This window comes from Sabethes cyaneus, chromosome 2, assembly GCF_943734655.1.
Source record: "Sabethes cyaneus chromosome 2, idSabCyanKW18_F2, whole genome shotgun sequence".
In the NCBI taxonomy this organism is placed as follows: Eukaryota; Metazoa; Arthropoda; class Insecta; order Diptera; family Culicidae; genus Sabethes; species Sabethes cyaneus.
Window position 1 is genome coordinate 160,542,674 of NC_071354.1, and position 21,615 is coordinate 160,564,288.

Sequence of the window (21,615 nt, forward strand, 5' to 3'; positions counted from 1 at the left end):
CAGTACCGTGGTAACCGACGGGGATGAGTTCGAGGTAGTCGACGAGTTCGTATACCTTGGCTCACTGGCAACAGAGGACAACAATACCAGCCGTGAGATTAAAAGACGTATTATCAGCGGAAGTCGGGCCTACTACGGACTCCACAAACACTTGCGGTCGAACAATTTGAGCCCCCGTACAAAGTGCACACTGTACAAAACGCTAATTAGACCGGTTGTCCTCTACGGGCACGAAACGTGGACACTGCTAGAAGAGGACCTACGAGCACTCGGAGTTTTCGAACGGCGGGTGCTAAGAACCATCTTTGGCGGAGTGCAAGAGAACGGTGTATGGAGGCGAAGAATGAACCACGACCTCGCGCGTCTCTACGGCGAACCAAGTATTCAGAAAGTGGTTAAAGCTGGACGGATACGTTGGGCAGGACATGTTGCTAGAATGCCGGACAACTATCCTGCAAAAATGGTTTTCGCATCAAATCCGGTAGGAACAAGACGAAGAGGGGCACAGCGAGCGAGGTGGCAAGACCAGGTGGAGCGAGATCTGGCGAGCACTGGGTGCCCGCGGAACTGGAGATCAGTTGCCATGGACTGAAACAGATGGAGAAATTATACTGCGCAGGCCTTGTCATAAGACGTTAGGCCAATTAAGTAAGTAAGTAACAAATTCTGCCACGTATAAGAGAGTGTTCGTGAGTTGCTCACACCAGCTGTAGTTCAGGTGAACAAACAGGTATTAGTTTCAGCTTTGTGTGAAGAATTTAGAGAGTGAGATGCGATGCTTGCTACGAAAACAATACATCCTGTTAGAGACCTGGTTTTAATTACAGACGAAACAAGGCGCTTATAGTACTAGATTTTCATTTTCATTTAAAACTTTAAAAAGAAATCTCTATAAAAATAACGTTCGTAAAACAGAACGAAACCTACGTTTGAAACCAAAAAGTTTTTGGAAGTTCAAATCCTATCGCCCTGGAACCTGTTGGCATTCCAGTTGTTTTACTAAAATATGAATGCTATGAAGCTTTAAAGGTGCTGCTAACTTCCATCTTTAATCTTTCTTAGCAATGCCAACTATTTCTTTGTATATGAAAAAAGTCTTATATGTAGAGATAAGAAGGGTGATAAACGTAATGTGAACCGGTATCGAGGAATTTCCTATTGGTGTGCCTGCTATTGCATACGATCGTCTAATGTTCAGCACAAAAAAACCAACGTTGCGAATCGAGCGAAAAGTCAAACATGCCTATTCACACGCCAAAGGGTATGAGAAAAATAGCATTCAACGCTTACGCCGCACACGCAGGCGTAAAAGAAACAGTCGCCGGTGCTGTGTGCGGACATTCTGCTACCCACACACTCGCACACGCACAGCTTATTCCCGAGTGAAAAAACTCGCGTGGAATCAGCTATCCGTGAGGCTGGTGGCGCACTGGGATACAGATTTTTGCGTTACTTTTTCTTCTTCTTCAACTTCGCTCTCGATTATACTCACGGGCGGGAGTACGAGCCGCCGAGAGTAATCGGTATCAGCAGATCGGGCTGCAACGAAGAACGACGACTGTAGCTGTTAGCTAAACACACACTCAAAACGAGATTCAAACCTCGAACCCTTTAATTTATCTAATATCTTTGAAATGATGCATGAACTATTGTATTTTAACTATGCTTTAGTACATACGTTCCTTGCACTTATCTAATAACTAGCTAACCCGACAAACTTAGTATTGCCACAATTTAAACTGTGTTGTGCGTAAATCGTAAATCTCGGATGATCTTGGTCACAATCCCGAGTTTTGCAAGATTCTGCGGAGCTCAACCTTAGATGATTCATTTTGGCAGTTCCGTAACTATGAAAGCAAGGGTAATATACAAAATTTGGAATTTTTCCTTACAGTAAAGTAGCAAACAACCGCCCCCTCCCCTTGCTTAGCCAGGTAAAATAAAGCGGATAGCACTAAAATATTCTCCGTGATTGTATAACATTTCGCCGAATTCCATTTCGCGAAAAACCTTACGTGGAATGTACAATTTCACGGAAAACTTTTTCGTGGAAAGTACCATATCGCAGGGGTGATTCTCTCCTTACTCTAAAGGAAAGTAATAAAGGCCTAGGAAAACAAATAAACAACCCACTGCCACAGGAGTGAGGGGTTTCATTTGTATGGGAGCCCCCTCCCTTAAAGGGAGAGGGACCATAATTCACCATAGAAAAAATTCTTGCCTCCAAAAACCCCTACATGCCAAATTTGGTTCCATTTGCTTGTTTAGGTCCCGAGATAAAAGGAAATTTGTATTTCATTTTTATGGAAGCCCCCCCCCCTTCTCTTAAAGGGGGGAGGGGTCATAATTCCCCTCCTAGAGAAGGAAGGGTTCTCAATTCACCATAGAAAAAATTCTTGCCTCCAAAAACACCCACATGCCAAATTTGGTTCCATTTGCTTGATTAGTTCTCTAGTTATACAAAAATTTGTGTTTCATTTGTATGGGAGCCTTCCCTCTTAGGTGGTGGAGGGGCCCCAAAACCCTTGCATACAAATGTTCACGCCGATCGGTTCAGTAGTTTCCGAGTCTATAAGGAACATACCGACAAACAGAAATTAAGGAAAACGTTCTAAAATTGATAAAATAATGCAAACGAAAAACAGCTACTTTTGCACGGAACGCTAAGAGTAGGTATGCAAACTAAGTTAAAATTTGAGCTCTCACTTTTTTCCAGCGCCTGCTGATTTCTTGCAAGAAGTTCTACAGTTCAATGTCATACCTCACCGAATAGAGGACAACATCTAACAAACACGGTGGTGTACAATAAGCATAATATTTTATCATATATTAGCGATACTAACAAGCATTTTATTCTTAAGTGTTCGAAGTTTGGGACTGTTCTAAGTTTGAAACAGAACGGTAACAAAAATATGGCTACGTACATGCTGTTCGACAAGACTTCTCCCAATTAAACCAAATTTGGAGTAATGATACTATAGTGTTCATCTTTTGCTATAACCCAAAGAAAACCATGCGTTTCCTTTTCACTTTAATTCGAAGGAGACGCTTGTTTATCAATGACCAGCGATGTCGCAACATGAGTGTAAACTGCTATGTATGTCAGTTCATAAGCTAATAATTATTGGATTGAGTATTCAGAAAAATTCTCAAACTTTTTCGTAATTTATCTCCTTTAAAAAAATCCCGCTTAGTCGCTTTAACCGTAATAAAAAATAGCGCGTCGTTCGACTTCAAATCAAGTACCGTAACATACAGCGCGCCTCCCTCGATTCCGATCAACAACGGAACGCATGGTTGTTTTTCTTTTATCTACAGAAAAAAAATTAAAAAAAAACATGCTGCTTCATTTCTCCAATTTTACATTAGAGAAAAACATCTGATTATGCTCGCCGCGGAATATTGATGATAAAATGATTCAAAATCTTTTTTATTGTAAATCTGTATTTCACACACTTGTACACCAAGAAATCGGTATTTAAAACTGCATATTATACTGGATATGAACAAGTGGTTATTGAATTACAAAGAAAACGTAGTTCTCAACACAATCAACATAGCACATTGAAGTGCACACATGTTAAAACATGGTGTAAAATCGGTATTTCCGCGATGGTGTTCCGTTACGAAAAGTAACTTGTTATACCTACAAAATAACAATCTGAATCGAAAAGTAAATACTACGTTAGAAACTACATTTAACAGATATAATTTAAAACTTGTTTAATAACTTAGTCACAATCGTATTTTTTGCTAGCGGGAGCAAAATGTCAATGAAAGTCGAGTCCTCGTCGTAACGGGACACGCTGGAATGTGTCTTTTGATGATTTTATGCAAGTTTATAGCTGGTGAAATGGCGATGCCATCATTGTATGTTCAATGCAGCTAAGTTGAAATTAGAACCTTTAAGAATAGTCTATACTATAGTACAAAAACCGTCTCAATTTTTTAGAGCCGGAAATTATCATTGGAAAAATAGAACGACCCAGTCCACCATTACGGGACAACGGCTCATGGTAACATTGGTAACATTGGATTGGCACATGCCAATCCACTTCCATTTCGCCAAGTTTTTAGTCTAAAAATGGTATCGTTTTGGATTAAAATTTTTATGGGCGTCTTAGTGAAATATGAACATTAAACAAAAGAAAACTTTTTCAGGATCAAATTCTAAATTCGAAACTTCGAAAATCATTTTGGATAATAAATGATACAGCATAGCATAGAATGCCGCATTTAGTAATTCATAATAATATCTATAATTTACATCAAATTTTAACATAATTATATATAAATTATTCTAGTAGCTAGCAACTAAGCTTGTCTCAAAACTTGTTACGTAGAACTAACTCTGTGATAAATTTATTGCTGTTCTGATCGAGTTGACATGCGTTCATTTCATTTCCTGGTTAGAGATAAAGTTGATAAACATTTCTAGAATTGCACTTGCATTGGTTTGGTCATCGTGAACAAATATGTAAATCTTTAACCGTATCGTGGAGGAGTATACCGGATCGATTTGCGAATTCGCGTGGAGCGCATCTATACTATGATTGTTTTGAGAGGTGATTAGCGGGATTAAAACTCATGCATTGCATCTGCTTGCAGCCTATGGTGGATGATGTTTTTGAAAGCGATGATCGCAGGTTTGAGATTCGCACGAAACAGCTGTAGTAGGTATAAGGTTCGACAAGTAGGCAATTACCGATATGGGAGATTACACTCATACCCCACTTGATACAACCCTGCTTGTGTTGTTACTATGTGCGAGCAAATTATGATATCTCGCTTACGCAAAATCATATTTATTGATTAATAAAACTTTACTTGCGCTTTTTATATCGCTTTTTTGCAATAGTCATAGGTACATGACCTGATTAGACAAGATAAGTGGCAGTGTGTGAAAGGCATACATTCACCGCTGGGTAGATTAAGACGGACCGTGTATATTTTGTCATAGGTTTTAAGAAACCTTTCAAAAAAATCAGCGACTATCATTAATGTCGAACGTTGTTAGCGATAAAAACAGTTCTTCTAAGGTCAGCTCCATGCCAATAATTTTGAAAATATATCTTTAAGTAATGCTTCTGGTGATTACGAAAAACTCATGGGACGCCGACTTTTCTAGTAAACAGTAGTAGTACACAGGCCTGGCACATTCTTTTTGCTTCGATTTTGCTCATTTGATTACTGCACCTCAACCAAGTAGAATTTGGCAAAGTGATATATGGGGTATTTGTAGAATAAGTTATTGGCCCCAATATTGTTGAAGTAAGCATTGCTAAATCTTTTGTGTTTATTGCGCTATAAAACTGCTACCCCCGTTGGTAGAACGGCGTTTCGCCAAGGCGGAGATATATCATACCTAGATATCCTAATATTTAAGTTCTACGCCTACCAATCGGAACATTATTAGCAAAGTTTTTATTATTAAAATGATAAATGATAAATTGTTACAGTAAGCTATCATTAGTTACAAAGTTACGCCATATTAAAAGTTTTTAATGCGTTTATGTTTTAATGCTCATAAAAAATATTATACTTTATGAGTATAAATCAGATTATTGATATCGAACGATCCTGTCAATATTACAATAATAGATATCCTCTTGATAAAAATCTACTATCCAAGCATAGGCAAGTCAATATTCTACGAAAATAAATATATACTCCCTTCCACCGACATCTATTACTTTTACGTATGCCACTATATACGTGTTTAGTATATTATGATGTCGATTAGAAATGTTGATAGTTGATACACTCAGAAACATCCTACACTAATTGAATGTTCACTCAAGTCATTGACCCGAACTACGCAATAAAACTGTTTATCTGTATATCAGCTGTGGTATTTCCCAAAATTAGATAGTTATGTATAATAAACAGTAACATTGCGCCTGTACGTACAGTGGAAGGCAATGATATTAGGATCATTATAAGTATTTTGATTACTTTTCCAACAAAAGCACTTAAAATAATTGATAGATAATTGTTTATAGGTTGTTAGTGTCATAGAAAATTGAATAAAGAAAATTGATAATTGGCAATACTGGCAAAGTTTGGAAAAAACTTTTTACAGTACAACAAAACTTTATGGACAAGAATTTTTAAGAAACAATAATCTTTTAGCGAAATACTCGCTAAAATTTTATCACAAAAATTCAGTTCAATATCAATAACATAAATATAATCAAATAAAAACAACACTGAACCTAATGTGATGGCCATCCACTGTTACTCCCTACACTGTCGCCGATCCTACATTTTTTATCGTACATAAAATCGCGATTATATACAACGATACAATACATACTAAAGCCTAGAGCGAAAGAGTCAACATTGGTTTCGTGTGTAATTTTTTCGTGAGTTAGCACATAGTTATAAATATATAACCATGTACAGTTTCCTCAGTTCATTAAATCGATAAAAGTCCTTTTTAGTCTATCGCACTACAAAGAGAATACTCAAATATATCACCAACGAAAGTATGCCAAAAAACCAATACAATTCGTGTTCCGGCTTTGAACATCTTGAAGCAGGCACATCAGTTGGAGAGTCACTTATTCAAGTTATCTATTTTATCTGAGATTTTTTTCTATCAATTATGTTACTTTCAAACAAAAACTTCCACTTTCAATCAAAAAACTTCCACAGTATAAGACACGTGCTCAAGGCCATTTCGTCTGCCCGTTCAATGTCAAATCAATAAAGGAGTCATTAACCCCGTGTATGTATACCGTTTCCAAATATTTCCGTTTTGAATAATATATTTATTCTAGGAGGTTGTGTTATTGTGTTATGGCTCCATGTATACATGAAATTTTGATTAATGTGAAAGAGTAACCTAACTTTTGAGACGGTGTATCTTTCTTACTAGCCAAGGTAGAAAAAATCTGTTTATCATCATCAAGCAAAACCTTTGCTCTGTCAGCGTTAACACAAAACAAGTTTGACCAGCTCCTTTTTCATCGACGTAAAAACCCCCGTTGCTGGTTGTTGCTGCCAGGAAAATGACAGGGTCTGCAAGAGCAATAATTGGCGCGTGAATGCAAGAAACGTCTTTTGCGGTCACATGACTTGCATGATTGCGTATAAGCAATCACAAAAAAAGCTAATTTCGACTAAAATAATTTATGCGTTTCTATGTACAATCAATTATTAGTATACTGGTAAAATTGATCTTTTACTGTTCGAAATTTGATTACAAAAATAACAAAACCTAATATTTTCCAATTCAAAAATCTATTGAATCCTACATATGACATAAACAATAAATGATTTCGATAGTATTTTTTTTATTTTTATTGATGGAATAGAAAGAGTATGTCTAAAGGTCAAAGATAAATATTTCAGGTCTCATGCAAAGCTCATGTACAACTTTACTTATTGATCTGGAAATTAAATTAAAAAAAACTTATCCAATTTAAATTGGATAAGTTTTCATTTTGTTGAATTTCCAGATTTCGTATTCTACTAAGACGCTCCAAAAACTTCAGTTATTTATTGATGTTAAAACATGCGACGAATAATATATTTTCCCAATTAATTAGGATAATTTGTCAATCGCATGGTGCGTCATTTATTTTCGAAAATTCCCCGAAAAATAGATTTCATAAAATTTCCCAGATGGTTGTAAACAACAATCAGTTAGATTCCCGCTTTAATCAACAACAGAACAACAGAAACCATCCATATATTGATGAGTCACTCACAGGGAGTACCACCTGCGTTTTTATAGCTGTGGCATAAAATTACCACTTTGCCGTCAAAAACGTAAAAAAATTAAGTTTATTTTTATAGAAAGTCATTGGTTGTAAAAATTTCACTATTATCGAACAGTTTTTTTTCTAGACGTAGCTGAGACGAATATTGTAGAGTTTGTAGAGTTTCATCAAAATAAAATAGTGATTTATTGTTGTGACCTCAAGCCTGTTGTGACTGTTACCACGAATAATCCTTAAAATAGAAATAGAAACCGTATCACGCTTTAATTTTCAATTAATATTTGAGCGAGCAATGCGCCAATGGAGGAAATATTTTCTAACATAAACTGAAATAGTATGCACTATGATAGGGCCTACAAAGAATCATAAAACATACAATCGATCCCCACGAACATCCCAGAATGAGCTCATACTTGTGTGTCTTATGTACCTATCGTCATTACATACCTACTCATTTTTAGCTCATCAATCTGCTGCTGAGTTCAAGGGTGTGGAAACTACTACCAATATATGAAGGACTTATTGATAGCAGATGGCCATAATTCAAGCCATTAATTTCCTTTAGTGAAATGTTCAAAGAAATTACTTTGCTTCTAAAGGTTTGATGTTTTCCAGACTGCTATAAAATCAATTCAAGCTCCTTCGTATTTAGTACAATCATCGTTACGTTGCCAAGCAAATGTAACGTATTATTTTGCCCCAATTCCATCACTTCTAATTTTAGTTAAACGTGCTTCGCACTTGAAAAGATGTAAATCTCCTGCAGCAAACGCTCAAAGTCCTAATCTAATCTTGTACGTTTCTTCTAATCATGTTCCGGCTTACAAGGGAATTAAAACCCCTATCAAGTAATGCGCAATGATCGCGTATCAAATAACACCGGGCAGTTTGCCCGCAAAGCGACATTTCTTACCTTTACGTCGAACTTCACGGTCCTTCTCCGTTGCTGCAATCTTTGGCTCGGAACCGTCGGTTTCCTCCTCCTGTTGTGCCGTGGCCCACTCAATGCGTCGCTTGCGCGTCGGTATGACAGTAAATGGAGCGCCCTCCTGCTGCTGCTGCTGCTGGACGGATGCAACGGCTGCGGCCGCCGCTGCTGCTGCTGCCGCCACTGCCGCTACGGTTGTTGTGGTCGTTGGATTCGTGTTCGAGCCATTGCTAGCGGCAACGAGCTCTGATTGCATCTTGCTATACTCAGCGGGCCAAGCTTCCTTGGAATCGGGAGGCGAATCAACGAAGTTATTGCGATAGTCCTGGAAATTGTTCGGGGAACCACTGTATGTGTCGTCACTCTCTAGATTGTAGTTCTGGGAAATCTGTAACGGAGAAAGTGTACAAGCATTAGTCATTGGATTATGTTAAGTTCAAAACGTGTAAAATCAAAGTCTCACAATGAAAAAGTGGTCAGGTTTTGAACGCTCATAACACGATGATTTCTTGATGGATTTACAAGATTTTTAAATTTGAATTGATCAAAACTTTGACTCGCATGGAATCGGTATTGCAATCGACGCTAAATGGGAAAAATTAACAATACAACAAAAATAAACTTTATTTGTGGAGAAATAGTAGTGGGCATACAGCACCACCTAACTGCGTCATTTAGGGGATTTCTGTATTCTACCTTGATTTTTGTTATGTTTTTAAATGCTTATTATACAAAAAAAAGCTTTACAACCGTATTAAACAATTCGCATCCATCGATTCCAAGGAAAAGGAGTACGCATGGTCGTTTAGGGGAAGGGTGGTAAAGACAGACACTGCGGGAAAGACGTACACTTGTCATATTTCATAAACGATAATTTTTGATGATGGGGAATGTTTCTATAGACTGAATGAACTTTTGAATTAAACTGGCAATTTTTAGCAGCGCAGCTGTCAAATTTATTAGCAAAACAAAGAAATAATGCGTAGATGCCCTAACCGATATAATTTTGTGTGTCAAGAAAATAGCTGGTAAATCGTTAAAAAATAATATTTTCATGCAGTATCCACGGCATTATGTTAGTTTGATCCTTCACTGAATAACCATTGAAAGCCTGGCGAATTTTTGAATATTCAGTAAAAAGTTTTTTTTGTTAAATTACAGTCATTTTAACACTTTTAGGTCATTCGTAACTTCTGTGGAGTTAGGATTTGACCCCGGGTCCTCGGTGTGAAAGGCGAGAATGCTAACCACTACACCGGGATTTACCCCAGTAAAAAGTTATTGAACTCGTTTTGTCCAACAACGATTTAACATTGCAAATACTTACATATGTAAAATATATGTAAAAGTAACCAGAAGTCATATAACAGTTGGAATAGGCCAACTTTTAGAAACGATTAATTCGTCACCAATTAAAATATTAAAGGGAACCATTTTATTTCCTCGCTCAAAGGGGGGATCGGGAAGGGGGTTTCCCCATACCAATTCTTAGCTAAATAGGTACATGATTTCCTAATACATATTGATAATTCGACGACGCGTGACACGTTTCTGCGAGTGTCCGTCTTTTACGCCCATGCGTAGGAACTCTGATTTGTACATAATGTTTAAAATATTAAAAAAAAGTATAAATTTTAGGAGAAAATTTCTAGCACACGTTGTAACTATATTAGACAGAGACTTAAAGGTTCAGTTTGTATGGAAATTGCGATCAATACAGTTATATTTGAGTAGATATTGAGTCTTAACCTTAAGGTGTCCATCTTTGCCGCCCTTCCCCTACCAACTTGTACTTCTAAATACTTAATGCATGCTAAATTTGTTCGAAAATTATAGTTTTTTATTTTTGAAATGTTGTCCAATTCAGTCCAATTAATAATTATTTTCAGTTGAAGCGTTTTGGTGATTGACTCCATTAAAATTATGATAAGAAACTATTTTATTTATATTTTTATTAGCATAAAAATTACACCGTCTGAATATTCTTAGTGGCCAATGTTTTCAAGTGTTTTTAGTACCATCGTTTTGCCTAGCGACTACACAGTTGTTTTCTTTAGACACCAGCTCTGGTTAATACTTAGCAGTTTGGGTTCAACGCTTAGAACGTAAGACTGAAAGTTGTAATATTTTGTTACCTAAGCAAGGGACGGCAGCACATTCTTCAAATGTCAAACTGCATAATTACACACCTGTACCCGTTTAGTAAAGCATTGACCCTTTCATAGAATCGTTTATAACTTGTCATGATTGTAGAAGGTTAATTGTTGATTGTCAACTCCAGTGTGGCTTTTCTACTTGCAAAGTCAATTAAGAGATCGCAATAGCAAATACCCAAGCAATAATTTGATTTTTATTACACTTTTACTGCAGAGTTCATAACTAGTTTTAGTTGCCAGACTTATAGCGGCTAGTGTGTAATAACATGAAAACTTAGATACAAACAACGGGTGAAGATACTTGAAAGTCAATCGGTATAAAAAACAAAATATCACGAAGGGCTATTATGGGAGTCGGTGAGGATGAAAACCCGTTTCGATAGGGTTAGGAAAATGCGGCGGTCACTGAAAAGGAATCAAACGGCAGCACAGCAAAGCGCTTTATTACGACGGAATTTGACCTTTTGATTTTTTGTCCGACAGATTTCACAGCCAATTGTTAGTGTACAGGAAAAATGACTCTAAGAGTGGCTCTCAGTCGAGATTCGAACATACGATGACTGGCTTGACAGACCAGTGTGGTACTTCGAAGCCAATTGGAAGGCTGAAATAGTTAGGATCTCAATCATGGAAGAGCTACAACTCGGAAGAATCACTGCATCCAATCCGCAAATAGCGCTGATGACAATATCCGATACGAATATCTGTCACGAATTCATCAGGCGAGGACTAGAATGTGCTTTAGTAAATGTACGTTTTCTGTCTTAGGACGGCAGTTGAGTATAGGAATCTTAGCGAGATCACAACCTCGCCTTAACACCCTTCATTTGTATTGAATTCTGCGTCATCAACGATGTTTGTTTTCAGAACAAGCTACTAGAGTGGTACTGGCTCAAGGAATGTAAGGAGTCCTCGTGTGCAGCGCAAACTGCAACTTGTTTTCGCTTCCTGGCTCTAGGAACAAGTTTGTTATTATAAAATAGGACGCTTGAAGAAAGTCGGAAGATAAATCAATACGCCCTGACAAAGTTAATAATTAATATATAAGAATATCGTTTACTGCAAAGTGAAATGAAGTGCGAAATACTGAAAACAGCAGGATAATATTACAGTAGGACATCATACAAATGGCAGTGATGGTGTCCATACAAAACAAGATGTGATTTATTAACTATAAAGAGCTCAGCTTGGTGAAACGCTTATCTAGGCGAGGGCTAAGATCAGTACTTCTTTACCTCAACAGATCAGTATGGGCATTATTAGTAATATTTTATTCAAAGATTTTGATTAGAGACAATATCCTCACGTTTCGTGTATTTTAAACCCTTTTAGTTTTGGATTTTTAGTCAAGCTTTTCTATAATCAATTTTCGACTAATTTTCTATTCTCGATTTAACGACATATGATATTTATTAATGTTATTTTTCGTTCAATTTTTAGGGGATTTGAAAATATAAAATAACGTGAAAAATTCTTATCAATGTTAGAGGTTTTCTTGGTTAAGAAAAGTTTGAATTCTTTTTGCAGACAACCTTGAAACTATCTGGAAATTCTTGAGGAGGCGTATTCTTGGAAGCAATGTACAGCCATGAACATTTGCGCTCTGCATTCATCGATTCGTATAACGAATCGCGCCACTGTGGCTACGTTATCTTCAATTTTATATATGTTGAATACATGTATATACATAAAAAGCGCGTCGTCCTTGATCCGAAAAAGTAAGAGTTTTTAGAGCATTTCCTAGTCTTTGCCGTGTGCTTCCATCCAAAGCCTGTGCATGAGTGCGCCAAATAATAGATAAATGTCCATCAGGTGGAAACAACAGTTTCTGTCTCATTTCGGACGGTCGGTGTAAACTACCGACTGCTGTGAAGCGATTGTCCATAAAAACACCGATACACGCGCCGACTGTATACTGCGAATCGTGAAGGTTTGTGGGTGACCTTACCGGTTTGTTGGCGTTGCTTCTGTGCTAGTTTGGTTAATTCAGCTTCAGCCGATGTATAAAATATATGTTTGCGTGAGCTCGCCACTCGTGTGAATTGAATTAGACTCTATTCTATTCACGATTTGAGATGGTCTACAACTGCGTACATGAAAAAGGTGGAATTTTACCACGCATCCAACTGTTTTGTGAGCGTTCAAACAAGAACCAGCCATATAGAAGCGGTACAGTAGTGGATAGATAATGCGACAAGTTGAAGCTTCAATGTAAAAAGTTAGTCTAAAAACACAATATGGAAACTGACTCTATCCCGAAAACAAATTAATAGGGCTACCCCCAACTTTGTCAGTATTGGAGTGAGAAACCTTCAAATGTAAATGTCGAATTGTCCGAAGAGCACTGTAACTCAGCACTGTCTGCTTATTTGTTCGCCACATGCTAGCTGCCATAAAGTAGAAAAGGAAAAATGTTTTTTCAACGCCCTATCTGCGTCATGCTTCTTCAAAATTAATTTGCTCTGTATCAGTCACAATTACGGTCTGTTTTGTGCTTCAGGCATGAAATAACTGGCACATGTGACGATGTAGGCCAATTTAATGAAGTATTATTATCAGGCAATCATTGTTTTCTATACACATGCATATTTGTGTATCGTTAATCACGTCAACTACATGCTACCATAGTAATGTCCATGTTCTAAAAAAGAAGAAATAAGTATAATCCATAATGGCACATTACTCATTTTAAGTTCGCAATGTTCGAAATACTCGTCACGTTAGTTTTTGTGCTAGCATTCCATAGATCACTGCCTTCACCGTTGGAGACCTGCCTGTATTTATCCGAAAACATTCTGTTGTACGCTTCAATGTCGGTTCCGCGGCCACAAGGTTACAGGGTTCATTTGATAAGCCGGAAGTCATGAATTGAAATCTTTTAAAGTTTAATTTATAACAGCGACTTAAGCACAGCGTTAAGTGGCTATACAAAAAACGCAGAGATAGTGAGTGTCTAGTAATTTGAAATCTGTCGAAAATACCATCCCATACCCTGCGTAACTTAATTCCTAAATCTCGTCCTTTAACAGTCTAATGATTTTTTTTACTCGTGAATTTGAAAAACGTATTTAGACCAGTTTACTTGACGTTTTGCCAACGCAACAAAGTTTTGGCCATGCATTCAAGTGCTCTCATTATTCAAACATAAAAAGGGAAAATAATTGCGTCGAAAATTATACCGTGACTTGCTTTTGCATAATATCAAACATGCGCAAAGTAAAAAATATTTCATTCAATTCTGTTAGGTACTGTATAACACAAAACATGCCTTTGATCATATTTCTATGACACATTTGTAAAGAGCTGGAATAATCGTATAGAACGAACTATTGTGATCCAACCTTAAAAACGTTTTATTGTAATATCATTTCTTCGCGCCATTAATGCTCTGATTTTCCGGCTTCGCAGGAATTAACGAGGAAGTTGAGCAAAAATTTAATTTGATTCTGCTAGGTACACTAAATATATCGATTGTCACAGTAACGCTTTTTCATTTTGTTGTTCTTCCGTGAGACAATTACTGACTGTTATCAAATTTGTAAATATATTTAATGTAGCAAGATGAAATGGAAGTTTCTCCTAACTTACTCGTCGATTCGAGAATTCTAGTAAGACTCTTAAAATTGATTTTAAGCTATTCTTCAAATTCGAAAAACAAAACGCCGATAAAGCAGACAATTCAAACGGGATATGCGCCTATCTCAGAATCTATATCTATAAAAATGGATTTCTGTCTGTCTGTCTGTCTGTCTGTCTCTATGTTCCTTATAGAGTCGAAAACTACTGAACCAATCGGCGTGAAAATTTGCATATAGGGGGTTTTGGGGCCAGGGAAGGTTCTTATGATGGTTAAAGACCCCTGCCCCCACTAAGAGGGGGGGGGGCTTCCATACAAATGAAACACAATTTCTGCATAACTCAAGAACTAATCAAGCAAATGGAACAAAATTTTACATGTGGGTGTTTTTGGAGACAAGAATTTTTTCTATGGTGAATTGAGGAGGTCACTTTAGGAGGGGGAGCTTCTATACAAATGAAATACAAATTTCCTCATAACTCGAGAACTAATTAATCAAATGGAATCATATTTGGCATATAGGTGTTTTTGGAGGCATGATTTTTTTCTATGGTGAATTAGGACCCTTCTCCCTTTTTAAGACGGGGAGGCTCCCATACAAATGAAATACAAATTTCCTCATAACTCGAGAAGTAATCAAGCAAATGGAACCAAATTTGGCATGTGGGGGGGTTTGGAGGCAGGATTTTTTTAATGATGGTTTGAGACCCCTCACCCCTGTGGTAGGGGGATAAGGACTCTCATACAAATAAGACAGAAATTTTTGCGTAACTCAAGCTAATCGAACTCGAGAAATTTTAGACTCTTTCATAAAACATTAATCAATAACAAGACCACCAAAAACTAACAATAGTAACATTAGATATTTCAGCGCGAGACGGCCATAGGCCGCGAGTGTTGCCAGCGACCTGCCGTTGGAAGCGCCGGCCACTGCGGGTGGCAGCCCCCCGTAGAGATCACCTCTATCTAGGTTTATTTATTTTCCTAGATCTACTGACCTCTATTACTTTCCTTCAGTCAGTCACCCCTGTGAAATGGTACTTTCTACGAAAAGATTTTCGTGAAATGGTACATTCCGCGTAAGGTTTTTCGCGAAATAGTATTCTGCGAAACTCTTTATTACGGGTTATGGTCAACCGAGAATTAATGTTCCGCAAAATGGTATTCGGCGAAATGGTTTGTAATGATGGCGAATATTTATTAATGCTATCCGCTTTATTTTATCAGGCTAACCAATAGGGGGAGTTGTTTTCTACTTTACTGTTAGGAAAATTCGTATATTAAAACACCCATGAACTCCCCGGAAACTTGCAAAACTCAAGATTGTGACAAAGGTCATCCGAGATTCACGATTCATGTACAACAGAGTTTAATTTGTGGTAATACGAAGTTTGTCGGGTCAGATAGTAACAAATAAATAGCAGAATTAAAAGGTAACATCTCTTTACTCTATTGATGTTTTGAAAGTAAACCGAAAACGTTCAAAGTGATAGTCAATAAAATTAACGTTAAGTAAATTTCATTTCAATTTGTTTCCTAAGGCTTAAAACGGAAACAAAATGGAGAAAGGTGACATACATTTTCAAGCATATGAAACTGTTAAAGTTTCACCGCACCTGTGGCTTGAAAGCAACATTTTCATTGTAACCGTGACAGCTAACCGAAATTTACTAAAAGCTAAAGTTACTAAAACGAAAATAAATATGCAGTTGCTGCTTATCCTGAAGCGGCATTATGGATCTGTGCCGTTTTGGCCGGATTTTACATTCTGCCTTTTCGTGGAATAATAAGCCACCAATAGCGTGCAGGCTGTGCACAAGGACAAGAAAACTTTCAAAACGCCAGAAATCTGTTCATCTGTTCGAGAAACATTGAGCCATTGTCCAACGGAATCTGTGAGAAAGACCTGAAAACTATTGAAAGCGGGAACCAGGTAAAGGCAAAGGTGTTCTATGGCGATGAGCTGGCTGTAAAGAAAATAAAAGGCCCAGCAATTCAGTCAACCGGAAGCTTAGCTAAATATTTTTCCTGTACTTTATACTAATTAAACTTATAAAAGTTCGAAATACATTCAATATATTAGCTTGTTTGACAATACAGATTCTCTGAATATTTATACAATTTATTTATCCAATATTACAATCAACTCAAATCACATTACTCGACATACCAGGGTAATTTTATAAAAATTCTGTTGTTTGGATGATCGATAATACCGATTTATCAAGAATGCTTTAAAACAGTGGTGGCCACGGTATAAGCATAATGCGGACTAAATCAAATCTCCTCAATAGATCCGCGGCCCGAAATGACTTCTGACATTAATAAATTCAACCTATAATTCCCGTCCACCATCCATCAAACCAGTCCGCAGGTCGCAAGAACCATATTGAAGAGCCGTAGCGGCTACGACGAGAATTAGGAATAAACCCTACCTAGCATCACGTTTGTTAGATCTGGACAAGTTCCGGGGACTTGCGGGAACACCTCGACAAATGGCCAGCTTCGTCCATGAACAAAATTACACTACACTAAATTACACTAGAATTCAATAACTAGATCAATGGAAACCAAATCTGCTATTTAGGTTTGGTCGTATCTGGAACCCCTAGGGAAGTCAATAACACACTGTGATATATGATTGATAATAAAACTATGTCCGGAATTGGCCATTGTAGTTCTAGGTACTCAATTGGCGTTATATGGTTCTATTTTAAAAGTTTTAGTGTGATTTAAGGTGTCGTATGATGAGTTTTTGTTCATGTTCGAAATTGGTCATTTCCTAGGGGTTACCGGAGTTCCTCAAACATGTCCAGATATGACCAAACCTGACCCTAGATAGCAGATTTGGCTTTCATTAATCTAGTTATTGAATTCTAGTGTGATTTAAGGTGCCGCACGATAAGTTTTTAGAAGAAAGAGATTAAAGTTTGAGGTATCTACTGGATCTTTAGCCGCGTGTAATCTTACCATTTTTCCACAACTTGGGAAAATAATCATCACGATTCTAGAATAATCTTTGAATGGTTTTACTAAAAATTGTAAAGTGATTTCATGCTATAACCATTTATCAGAACACTAAATGTTTCTTCATATTTGAAGGTTGAAAATGAAACATTCTAAACGCACACAAATGCTGCCATCCACTAATTTTATGAGTTTGTGTGCAGCTGCATTTTTGAGTTTGTGTACAGTTGCAGAAAGTTTGCAGAATTTCATTAAAATTGCATAAAAAGTAAGTATATAGTATCGCATAAACATTTATTTTCGGGATAAGTTTATTTGTTTACATCTTGGCATCAACGAATAAACTAAGACACTATGTCTTTTTTGGAATTCCCTAAATCCGAACCCGAAATTGTCTTTAAGAAACGCGAAAATGGTTGAAACCATGAACTAAAAAATTTCTTAAGGCCAAGGCAGCGCATTAGACAGAGAAAAGAGCCAAAACAAAATTTTCTATGAGAGTGCGCTTTTATTAAATGGTTTTGAAGACTCAACTGTAGTCACATATCATATCAGGTACGGATTTTAGACACAATGATGTATTCGAAAAACAACGTAGGAGCATTATTTAAGAAATATTTAAGATTTGCTATCTGCTATCTTTCTCGATCGCACCAACGCTGTTTGATGCTTGCGCTGCTTCGGCCTTAAAAGAAATTACTTAAAAAAAAATTAGATCCTTTTTGGATGCTGCATGAGGTTGACAACCTTTTCTGGCCAGACTAGGCAAGTCGCCATTCAAATAAGGAATAGAGCAATAGATCAAGTTGTGTATGGAACATTTGTAGAACTAGTTATTATGTACAATTTTGATGAATAAAGTTTTACTGTATCTTTTGTATTTACGGTGCTACAACGTGAAGTAGCTTAGTGAACGTTCTACAAGCGAAATACGTATCTGTCGTGAATAAAATCAATAGTGGAATTTAATCGGAAAAGGAAATCAGAAATTCTTTAATTTCAGGGTTCGTATTCCACTGAGACGCTCCAAAAACTTAAAAACTTAACTCAAAACAGTAAATCAGGAACAATATTAGTTTTATTTGGCAAACTTACTCTATGATTCAAATGATTATCAATATGAAACGCATATATTCCCTAATTAGTCAGTTGATAATTAAACACAGATTTCGGTGGATTCAAAACTGTATCATGAGATAAAGAAAATGTATGAGTGGTAATTTGGTTTAGACTGAACAATTTCGTGTAGTCTAATATGAAAGTGAGAAAACGAGGGAGATTTTTGAAACTATGGTGGATTAAAACCGCAATTCTAGTGGCGCCAAAACCAACCATTCCGTCAAACCTAGGCTCCTTAACGTGAAATGAGAAGTCATTAACTTTTCGCCAGAAAACCTAATTTCGGAAGCAGTTTTTGGACCCAAGACAGGCGTTCTGTTTAAAAACAGAATTTATTTACAGCATTCTTTTTGCCAATCTAAACACAGAGAATATATTGTCATGAACAGAATTTTTATTTCAAACAAACAATTGCTTTTGAAATTCACAAAATCAATGACGAGTCATTTTACCTTAATGGGAAATTAGCAGTCATTAACTTTTCGTCGCAGAGCTAAATTTCGGAAACAGTTTTTGGGCCCAAAAGCGGGGTTCTGTTATTATAAAAATGTATTTACTGCATTCTTCTTGCCAATCTGAACACAGCAAATATATTTTCATGAACAGAAATTTTGTTTGAAACAAAAAAAAACTTCTGTTGAAATTGGCAGAATCGATAACGACTAATTTCACCTTAAGAGTTCAGGATTTAGGGAGAGTTTGGAGAAGTCTGAGAATTTCCCTTGGTATCTGGTAAGTTTTTTTTTGGCCTACTTTGCATCAACAATCTTGCTTCTAGTCAAGTTATAATTTGCCCAAGAGGCCTAATTACGTCCTCGCTTCATCAATGGTAACGCAGAATTTGGTACGAATTAAAAGTTTGTGGAGAGGTCTGAAGTCACCTGACATCGAATGGCCTGATTTTACTGAGATTCGAACCCATGACTACTCGCTTGTCAAGTAGACTCGGCAATCTTGCGACTGCGGAGCCCCTAATTAAGTGTTAATAGGAGTCGCAATGTTTCGTGTGATAATTTTGTCATAACTTCTGTTATTTAAAATATATAAATGTACGTTCGTCACGATACGTTTTATTGAAGTGTACAACTAACTAAGTAAAACTCAAATATCACAAGCTATATCAATCGAATGAGTTTGGTAATAAATCCACTCATACGAGAAATGAATGAAACCTTTAACTAATTGGTACGCTAGTCTAACCCAAAACATTCCACGTTAGCAACAGCGCCGAAGTTGCCCCCTGCCGTTCCATGACCACACCCACCAAATTTTTTTAATTTTCCGCAGTATACCGTCATTGTTACAAGCATCAATAAGCAGAAAGAAAGAAGTTTAAAAACAAACGATCGCTAGCAATTACGTCACGTGTTGTAGTTAAACTAGGAGAAAAGCACATACATGTGTGTGAGTAGCTTATGGTCACTTTGACACGCCACCTTTTGCTATTCGCGTGGTTTGATGATTACGCAATGGGTACCGGTAAATTATCGCCTTCGAGCAGATACAGTTTCGGATCTGGGCTCAGTAGTAGAAGGTTTAAAGTGGTATGTACACAAATGGCTTTTACAGATTGTAGTAACCGCGTCCCCAGTTTCATTATTTCAATAAAATCAAAGCTGTATTATTTTCTCGTATCCTACTTTGCTTAAGTCAAATTGCGGTTTTAGAAGTATATATTCGAGGTCACGTATTTGGTCGCATAACAAGTCTTGCCATTGAGTTAGGTACTGGTATGCATGCCCTAAAACAAGTTTTTTTTTGCGAACAGAAGACGCATTAATCAAGGGAAACTTGTACCGTACACGAATAGTTTCCCAATCAGTTCAAAATAAGTTCGGAAAACAAGATTTGGCTTCGATGACCTAGCAACAAATCATGTTTTGGAAAGTACTCGAAACATAAAGGTACTCCACGATGGAGCAACCTGTTTAACACATTCAGCTGAAAGCATACCTCTTCAAAATCTTGCTGGTTCTGCGGATGATTGGATTGCTGAGTTGACTGCTGCTGTTGTTGTTGTTGCTGCTGCTGTTGTTGCTGCTGCTGACTGTTGTAGAAAGACGTAGAGTATTCCATTTGTTGTTCTTCCTCCGTTGGGTCAGACTCAATGCCGGCCTGTAAATGCTGCTCACTGGTGTGATAGTAGAATTTCAACGGCTCGGGTGTCTGGCAGAGCTGCTCGAATCCACTGTTACATAAGTTTGCCAGCAAAGACACCGCCATTCGTGGTTCTATCGCATAGAAAATCGCTGCCGGGTGTCCGTTGAGATGTTTCACTTGGCTATTTTAAGAAGACACACTTATCCAGAGAGAGAGATGATAAACCCGAAAGTAAAGGTGTTAAAGGTGTAATTATCACCAAAGCTCGGTGGTTGCGTATGTGCGTGAAGGACAGCGACTCGATTATCTCGCTAGAATGGAGGGCCCGATATTTCACTTGCAGTCACAAAACGAAGTCTTCTAATTCACACTTTCTGCTTAAAAAACGTGCTATCACGTGCGATGACGGTTAACCAGGTTCTTCGACTTTAAAAGTTGTTCTTTCCAAAATTTACAATTGTTCCAGGTGCAACTGATGATGTTAAATGATTTTCACAGTTTGTTATATAATCGGTAGGGAGTTTACATATCCGGTTTTTGAATACCTTGATTCGTTGACCAAACGATGTAGCTACTTGCTTCTTATGTGGCTTAATCTTATTGCTTCTAATATATACTTTATCTGAAGAATATATCTAAAATTTGCACTTTCACTACTTTCTTCTCGGGAATTACTTTTACTCATATGATTACACTAAGTACACATATTGGATTGGACATGCACAAAATGTTAAGTTCGTAAATCAGCGAGTCAGTTAAAATAGTACGAAGAATGAGTTATACAGCTTTTTGATTCCTGTAGTCTCACGTTGCCGATGATTTTGAAGTAAAGAATTGTCAATTTCAACCAGCATCTTGTTGACCATAAAAATGACGAACTCCGAGCTCTTATTTTCCGACTCCATATGGCACACTAATGGCGCAGAATTTTAAAGACAACTGTTCGGTCACTTTGTTCAGTAGCAGCTCCACTTTGCTAATGTTCACTAGTATCTTCGACAGAGCCTGCCTGGGCTTAATTTTCGAAAACTTCTTCCAGCA

General features: G+C 37.2%; 1 protein-coding gene across 2 annotated transcripts in view; it reads right to left on the bottom strand.

Annotated features, from left to right (window-relative positions):
- The window catches only part of LOC128737682 (transcription factor CP2-like protein 1), a 39,069-nt gene extending 17,741 nt beyond the window's left edge, over positions 1-21,328 (bottom strand). For both annotated transcript variants that reach the window (XM_053832375.1, XM_053832374.1), the window contains exons 1-2: positions 20,428-21,328; positions 8,641-9,043 (exon numbers count right to left, since the gene is read on the bottom strand). In XM_053832375.1, coding sequence (XP_053688350.1) covers positions 8,641-9,043; positions 20,428-20,697 — 673 coding nt within the window. In that variant the 5' untranslated portion in view covers positions 20,698-21,328. The remainder of the gene's footprint in view (positions 1-8,640; positions 9,044-20,427) is intronic.
- Positions 21,329-21,615: the final 287 nt, after the last annotated feature.